General features: G+C 30.3%; 2 protein-coding genes across 3 annotated transcripts in view; one reads left to right on the forward strand and one right to left on the reverse strand.

Moving 5' to 3' along the window:
• Ntan1 (N-terminal amidohydrolase 1) overlaps nt 1-1,737 on the reverse strand; it is a 67,614-nt gene extending 65,877 nt beyond the window's left edge. For both annotated transcript variants that reach the window (XM_085187568.1, XM_085187567.1), the window contains exon 1: nt 1,575-1,737. The gene's annotated coding sequence lies outside the window, so the exon portion shown is untranslated. The remainder of the gene's footprint in view (nt 1-1,574) is intronic.
• Nucleotides 1,738-3,304: 1,567 nt separating this feature from the next.
• Nucleotides 3,305-8,620, forward strand: LOC146537878 (uncharacterized). Its single transcript, XM_085188264.1, has 8 exons — nt 3,305-3,532; nt 5,180-5,274; nt 5,378-5,639; nt 5,888-6,170; nt 6,421-6,528; nt 6,615-6,808; nt 6,978-7,162; nt 7,243-8,620. The coding sequence occupies exons 2-8, from the start codon at nt 5,206-5,208 to the stop codon at nt 8,173-8,175; spliced, it is 2,034 nt and encodes a 677-aa protein (XP_085044390.1). The 5' UTR covers nt 3,305-3,532; nt 5,180-5,205; the 3' UTR covers nt 8,176-8,620.
• The last annotated feature ends 375 nt before the right edge of the window (nt 8,621-8,995 follow it).

Genomic DNA, 8,995 nt, shown 5'->3' on the forward strand with positions numbered 1-8,995 from the left:
TTTAAATCAATATAATATGAAAAATACATGACACAGATTTTTTTTTATATTTTTCTCATAACTGTCACGACTTGGTCTATCACCTGTTTTCGTTTTATCGTTGACTCCTGGGACACCCTGTATATATATAGATATTCGCATAATTATATATAGGTATATCTCTTTACTTTCCTGCATTTTCCACATTTTGTCAAGTAGACTAGACCGAGCAAGGAAGCTAGACAGAGAGAACTCAGTGTCTATATAAGACTATACATTCTCCGCTTTCCCCTCAATTGAGATTAGACTGACGTGTAGAGTAGAACTCAACACTACAGCTGAATGGAGAAATGAAAATTATTATGATCATAATAACTAGTAGGGATCTAACGAAATGATAAAAAAAAATATTGATATTTATATTAGGCTTATGTGTTATAGTGGGAAAGACTATAAGCATGCTGGTAGTGTGTACAATACCCACTAAATGCTATGAATTATGTTCAATTATATATTAAACATTATATGTACTTTGTACATGTAAAACACATCTAGACAGCTTAACTCATCTAGAACTCAGCTTTTATGCATTTAACTTTATGTTCACTCAACCATAGTTTTTATTGCTAATAGCATACTGAATTGTAACTACTGATGTAGCCTAATATAAATGCAATTTACCACCCTTGATCTAAATACTATGACTATGACACTGATCATAAAATATACTAATAGTCTAGAATTGATTTTTTGAGGCTTATGAGTAGGCTAAAAAATCTAATATCAAGACAATCCATTCTCTGCTCTGTGCTTGGTTTCAAAGCATTGTGTGTTAAATGGAGAAACTTAACACCACACTATCTACCAGGGTGAGTAAATGAAAATTAATTATTCCTTCCTCCAGATGAATTTAAAAATTAATAAAATGTAAAATAAATTTCTTTTCAAGTTTTAAACTTAATATTAATAAGTTATAATATTGCCTATTAATAGTACAAAATATTTAAATTTTTCAATTGTAATTTTATGAAAACAAGCTAGTTTCTAGCACATCAATTTCTAGAACTTTAAGAAATATATTAAAATTACCAATATTAATAGGTTTATTATGGAAAGCAATAATAAGCATTTCAAACTACACAGTTTCTGTATTATGGTTAATTTATAATTAATTATAAAACTTTCTTTTATAGTACATAAACTATAAAAGATAGTTACTTCCTACCAAATTATACTAAAAATGTATAAATAAAATTATGTAATGAAAGTGCCTCTTGGTAACCCATTTAGCCATTCTCTTTTTGTCCAAGTAATTTTTATTTATCATATTATTTATATTTATTATAAATAGATAAAATAGTTGATCTAAAGATTGAAATGAGCTTTTTTATACTCTAATAATATAATAATACGTAGATTTTTAATTTTATTTGCATAGAATTTATTATTAATTAATACAATAATAGCCATGAATTACATGAACAACATATATAATTTATTAATAATCAATAACTACAATATATTTCAATAGTTTTAGCATATTTAATTATTTGAACTTTTTATTCTAACCTCTAAACAAATAATACAATTATTACCTTTGTGTACATTGTAGAAAAATACTTCTTTAATTTTTGTCTTCCATTATCAAATAATTTGTACTAGATTTTATTTCGTTAGTATGTTACACATAAACAATTCATATATACAGTAAACAAAATCACAACAAACAAAAATATAAATGTCAAAAAAACTGAAACTTCACTAAAGTTTGACGTTACATAAATGTTGACATAGGGTTAATGTCAGCTGAATGTGTAATGAATGAACACAGATTGCCTTAACGATTAGTCTATGTTTTGCAGTTGCATATTTGCTTTTTAATGTACAACTTTTATATACGATACCAATATGTATGTTATAATATGTTCAAACTAATGAATTATCAAAACTACAAAAATATGTTACTCTCATATTTTTTTTATTTTATTTACATATTTTAATTATTCGTAGCCAGTTTTCATTCATAATACTATGGTTGAATATTTATTCGAATTCCCAAATATCAATATTTATGGTGTAGTACTTAGATCAGGTCTATTTTTTAATTATGTATAATGTCTGTCATATGTATAATGTAAATTAAGGTCGTACTATTTTACTTATTCTTGGTTCTTAATAAAAGACGAGATAGTTCAGATAGAAAGATTCTCTAAAACCACTTTTACTTCTAATGTGTCGTTCTCGACTTCACCGACAAAAAAATGGGAGTCTACATGGATGCCAAGTTCTGTGTTCACTTAGAATAAAATTGAAGCTCTAAATTTCACTCGACATTCTTTTATTCTTTAATTAGCTTTGATGCATGACGGTAACAAATAGCCAAGTGAATCTGTAGGTCTCTAGTGGGTGAGGTTTTTGACGGGTTCCTGCTCCAGCTCCTAGATCTTAGCAAAAGTCCACCATATCAAAATTACTAGTGACTACATCACCACTTTTTGTCGGTCAGCTAGAATAACCGCCTGCTCTGCAGAGTATGATGCAAATAGCTCCAAAAACCAAGCATCTGACTTTGCCTGGCGCACCGTTAGGCCCTCGGTGATGCACCAAATTAACTTTACACACACATGCTTACTGCACATAACTTTAGCTTAGCGTATTTTTTATTGAATTACGTCGACTCATAATAAAATGTATATAAATGTTTTTACTTGCGGCATACCTAATAGAATTTGAAAGGATTTAGTTTAATCATAGTACCTACTAATTAGTATTTTAATAGCTGTAATTGAAATTAAAATGTCTGGAATACAGCCAAATTAAGGTCTAGGAACTCGCTCAATCTATGAATAGAAATATTTTATTGCATATTCACAAAAGCGTTAATGAAATCTTATTGTAGACAATATAAATTAAAAAAGTAAATAACATTTACAACAGACATATAGTAATACTTATTAATATTAAATTGAAGATTGTTTGTATAAAGATACTTATTACGATATTATTTTATATATCATCTTTCAAAATAAAAAAGGTACAATCGTGAGAACCCCATAAATTCAAAAATATTCAGCTTTACGCTGTATCCCGCACACAGCAGGGTAGGCAGAGGGAACCTAATGTTAAGACACTCCGTTCCCCACTTTCTGCCGAATTCTGGAGGCATTGCGTGAAAAAAATATTACTTAGCAGAAAGGGTTACCCATATAATATTTTTTAAGGAAGTCTCATAGAAAATGGTCAGGTCATTGATCGTTACGTTTTACTTATAAAATAATTTTTACTTGTATACGTAGCACAAAAATAACCGGCCGGGTGTCGCTGCGTGTGCGCCGCCAGTTCAGACATAAGCGCCGCCCGACCTACCCGCAGTCCTGAAATATACCTAATAACCCATTTTTAACTGAAACCAACTGCAGTGACGAATGTGTAGAGTCGATAGTGATATTTAATAATTTTACCATAATGTGACAGTGATGTGCTAGTGTTGGAACAAATCCAAGTGCTTTGTATATGTGATATTAATAACCGGATATTTGCCCTTTTATGTTTGGTAATTTGCTCTTACTTATAAGTCTTTCTTTGGTATTAGGAAATAATATTCATGTACATATTTTTAATAATTATGTACCACTCTAACTACTAGTTTATACTGACTTCTACTTTCAATAATTCACAAACCAACATAATAGATATTTATTCTTCAAACATATGCTTGAAACTATTTTAACGGAATTGTATAAAGGCTAAGACGATAGACGACTACTGTGGATTCGATTCCGAATCCTATCAGTGTTTAATTATTTGTGGAATATTTGTATGAATGGTTTCACTCAGATTATTTTACCTATCGTTCGGTAGAACCGTGAGAAACATAAAAGATGCATGCTGTTATTTTTTCTATAAAATATTTCAGTAAAAACGTCAAAGGAATAATGTTGATAAAATCTCAATTTACCAAATACTTTTTTTTATTAAAGGAAGTCAAAAGCACTTGCATTATTTTAATAAATTTGTATGTTAAAAGACCTATTATTTCACTGAAAATCAAATCAACTCACCAAAATACAAACAAAGATTCGAGTCCTACAAGATGTGGTTGGTTCTCTCACAAGCTAAAGTAAGGTCAAAGGACTATATCTGCTAAGCTATTGTCAACAGTTTTCTAGCTCAGCCCCTCCGAGGACCCAGTGTCGCTGTCACGTAGAAACCTCTATTGCGAAAAGTACATTTTACATTGAAAAAATATATTAAAATCATAATGTCGAACCCATTGTCAAGTTTCTCTATCTCCATGGCATTGACAATAATTAAATAGAAGTAATATTATTTTTAAAACTAAATATTTTCAAATTGATTGAATACATGAGGCCTTTGTGGCGCAGTGGCACAAGCGTGCGACTAAACACGACGGTTATGGGTTGGATCCCCACTAGGAAATACTTTATTATTCATATTTTTACTTCCTCGCTCTGGTGACTTAACAAGCAATGCCTCAAAAATTCTAGATAATTATCTGGGATAGTGTTTACAGGTCAATACGACCTGGGTACCTTGAAAAAGCACGTCTATTTCCACCTTATAGGCCGGCAACGCACCTGTAGATCCTCTGGTGTTACATGGGGTCGTGGGAGGGGGTGATCACTTACCATCAGGTCACCCGTACGCTTCTTTGCCTTGTCTTTTTCCATAAAAATAATAAAAAGACTAGTTTCTCAGATTTCTTTTGCCCTACTATATGGGGGGTAGGTACAATGTATATTATAAATACGATCATAAGTAAAGTTGACACCATTTAGCATGTACAAAAAATAAGAAAAGCCTATATTTTAAAACAGAAGGAATTCATGATTGTTACAAGAAATTCTAATTATGTTTTTGATTCTCTAAGCTTATGCATAAATTAAATGTACAAATGTCGATCAAAACTGCCTTAACTAAAAGCAGTTTAAGCTTAGGCTATCAGGTAATTGTGTATAAAGATAGGCGACGTCACTGTGACGTCAGGACAGCTGTCTGGTTCTGGAGTAGACATCATATCCTGGCATCCATCCAAGACCATTCACTCAACGGTTTCTTATGAAATGGGAACGACGTTGGGTCCATACGAGTCCTCTTCGAACAATCATTTAAGAAATAATAACCATAGATATCCAATATTCGAGGTCATTAGGTTAAAAGTAATAATTTCTATTTTCAGATAATGACTCATAGACGAAACAAAAGATGAATAGCGGAACGCGAAGAGCACTTACTGGTTCCATACATAAAATTAGAGAGTTTGAATTAGAAAAAGTGAGGTTTAATTTAATTCCTATATAAATATAAAAATACAATTTGATATATTTATTTGTTGTTATATGTATTTATTTGAAAATAATAAATAATAATTTTTTAGGTATGTTTGGTTGAAGAATTTGATATTCTGCAAATAGTTGGTGAAGGATGGTTTGGGAAAATTCTTTTAGTTGAACATAGAGCATCAGATACAGAAATTGTTCTGAAGGCCCTGCCAAAACCTTACGTATCTATAAGAGATTTTTATAGAGAATTCCATTATGGCTTACATTTAAGTGCACATAAGAATATAGTAACGACTTTCGATGTTGCCTTTGAAACTGCTGGTTTTTATGTATTTTGCCAGGAATATGCACCTTTAGGTAAATATCTACAGTTTGTAATAAAATAAAAACTATTGACGTCTTTAATCACCCACATGTATATATGAATACTTTAAGTATGTATAGAAGGGTAATAAAATACCATTTGTATACATTATTTACTGGAATCAAGCCAACGTAAAATGAATGTGCCGCACATTAGTTCTTGACTTCTATGGAACTAAATACTGCAAAATATTATTTATCAATATATGTACTAATTAACTATGAGCAATTATATATTTCAGGAGATCTTACGTCTAATATGCTGGACACGGGAATAGGTGAAATTCATACAAAAAGAGTAGCAAAACAGCTAGCAGCTGCATTAGAGCATCTCCATCAAAGAGACTTGGTACATCGTGATGTTAAACTAGATAATATTCTTATTTTTAAGTCTGATTTTTCAAGAATAAAATTATGTGATTTTGGAGAAACAAGAAAAGCACAATCTGTAGTAAGGAGAAGGAATGAGTGGCTGCCGTATTCGCCACCCGAAGTGTTACGTTTGTCCATGGACAGCAGTTACAAGTAAGTAATGGACTTCGGACATTGGTTATATTCAAATCTAAACTAAGTTATACTTTTATTTTTTCCTGATATTGTACCTAAAATACTTGAAAGAAAAATCTTTTTATACATTTGCGCACACTATAGTAAAGATCCAACGTTATCAAATCTTTATTTATAACTACACAGATTTGATATATGAAAATCCAAAAAAAAAAATATATAAAGAGATTGGAGTCTAAAAATATATATTATTTATTCTTTTTTCTAGAGCGCTAATAACCCATGATGTATGGCAGTTCGGCATAGTCATATTTATTTGTCTTACGGGATGTTTGCCTTGGCAAAAAGCAGCATTCGATGATCCTAGATACTTAAGGTAAAAATGTTTTAGTCTACTCTATCATCTCATTTATTTTATTTTTTGTATTTCAAAACCTTAATTTGCGATAATTTTATTTTAAGCTATTATAATTGGTATAGCAGCGCTAATCCATTAAAGAGACAGCCTAAATTGTGGAAAATGGTTTCTTCAAAAGCTCAAAAAATGTTCAAAAAGTTTGTAGAGCCGAGAATAGAAAAGAGAGCAACAAATTTCTCTGAATTATCGCGATACGTTGATGACAGGTGGATGGCAAAAGGATATACGGATCGAATTGGTGAGTTAAAAATATCGCTTGATCTATAATAAAAATTCAAGAAATGTCTGGGTTAGAGACCAAATAAATAATACTTCATATTGCTATTGAATCATGTAGGTATAGATTGTTATTGCATACTTTAACGTTATATACCTACAGTTTATTTACATTACTTCTTATTTTACAGCGGGTGGAGATATAGATGAACTCTGCCCATCTATGTATAGTTTTCATAGTGATCCAAATGAAAAGAATACATTATTAAAACACTTCAGAGAAAATGGTGTTGAAATTACAGTTGATCGCCATGCGAAAAAACAAAGAATTCGCGAATGGATTCAAAATAGTGTTATAGAAGAAGGTGATGAAGAAGTATGTATTTTCTATATCTGTACTGGAATATTGTTTTATTTAGTTTCAACCTATTTAATTTTTTAATTAAACTTTTATAGGAAGAAAGTATTCATGAGCCCAGCGTATATGATGATAGCGATGTAGAACTAGAACACAGATCCAGACCTCATCCAATAGATGAAAGTCACAGAGTTACTCTTCGTTATGACACGGAAAAGCATATTAACCCTAGAACAGGAGAAACAATCGACGGAATCAATCGATCCAGTAATAAAAATCCCTTGTCTTATGATGTTCAAAATATAGAACCCGTAGCACCTGCAAATGTAATAAGAAAATATGGCGTCAAAGACGAATCGACTTACCAAAGTTCCAATAAAGACAGTGCTTATGGGTCCATGGAAACCTCTAATAATGATACAATACATAAATCAAACAGTAAAAATACATTGCAATCAGATAAATCCAATAACTCTCGATCAAGATCATTGAGCGCAATATCCCTTCAAAATACAACGCCAGTATCTTCTCACGTACAGAGATTTCAAAAAAGTGAAGAAGTATTTTCCAAAGAATTGGAAAGTATGAAAGGAAGTACATCAACACTACATTCTACAGGAAATTCTTCAAGATCTAACAGTCTTCATGTTACTCGCAATAGTTCACTTGAAAGTGCAAATCCTAATGATGTAATAGAAAATGAAGTACCAAGTACTTCAAAATCTAACCCAGTAGTGACTCAAAATGGTTTTAGTCCAGGTCAAAAAACTAAAGAATCAAATAAAAATAATAATAATCAAGCATATATTTCAATGAAAAATTCTGTGTACGAAAACGTGGGTAGTCGAAATGATTCTCTAAGGAACAGAAAAACAGAAAATAATTTTGATGGTAGTCAGCCATCAGATAGCCCTTATACGTCTATGTTAAACATAGTGCAAGGGCAAATAAAAATAAGTCCACATTCTAACGAAACCAATAGAAATGTAGTCAACGTAGTAACACGAGTAAATCAACATAAAAAACATTAAAATTGCTCAATTAAAATAAATTTTAGGCTCCATAATCTTTGTAATTAAATTTTCTAAAATCGCAATTGTAATATAAGACATAGGTATATTTTATCGATATATCTTATTTATATAAATAATGCAATAAAATAAAATATAAATGACTCAATAATAAAATGGTACATACTATGTTAATTTATTAGTTGTTTTTTAAATACTATTAATAATAATACAAGACAAAATATTATAACGTGTGCTGTTAATCGTTTTTTTTTTCTCTTTTTACAGAATTTGTAATTAAATATATATGTGCTATATTTTTGTCCGAATGATTAGAAGTTGGGACCCATATGAAAATTCACATAAGAAATATAGTACAACAATAAACACTGTATCCTATTATAATAAAATGATATATTTTATTTGTTATTGTTGTAATAATAAAGACATGCATTACAAAATGTAATTTTAAAATACAAGTTTTTTTAAAATGCCCTATATTTACATTTTATTTTAAATATTATCTTATTGATAATATGTTTATTTATTATAAACAAGAAACTATTTAGCATTTCGAGTCTGTCACGGCGCTGGCTGAGGAGCACAGAAAAAAATATAGATTTAAGAAACGCATATTTCACTGTCCGAGCTTCCTTCTCTATGTCCCCAATTTTAATAAAACTCTACTAATGTCCTATTTGAAATACGTTCTAGAGACAAATGTTGATGAGAGACAAACAGGTTGATTTATGAACTCTACACATGCTTCATTTTCTTTAAAGATAGACAGAAAATACCAAAGTTTCTATGTAAGTATACATAAGTAATTATAGTAAAAATA

This window comes from Heliconius melpomene, chromosome 7 (genome assembly GCF_056956725.1).
Source record: "Heliconius melpomene rosina isolate 202511_hmr_F chromosome 7, ASM5695672v1, whole genome shotgun sequence".
In the NCBI taxonomy this organism is placed as follows: Eukaryota; Metazoa; Arthropoda; class Insecta; order Lepidoptera; family Nymphalidae; genus Heliconius; species Heliconius melpomene.

Excerpts from the sequence above, each read along its gene's own strand:
- LOC146537878 (XM_085188264.1), top strand. The coding sequence starts at position 5,206 with ATGAATAGCGGAACGCGAAGAGCACTTACTGGTTCCATACATAAAATT. Across the intron at positions 5,275-5,377 it reads GAGAGTTTGAATTAGAAAAA|GTATGTTTGGTTGAAGAATT; the intron begins GTGAGGTTTAAT and ends ATAATTTTTTAG. Across the intron at positions 5,640-5,887 it reads CCAGGAATATGCACCTTTAG|GAGATCTTACGTCTAATATG; the intron begins GTAAATATCTAC and ends TATATATTTCAG.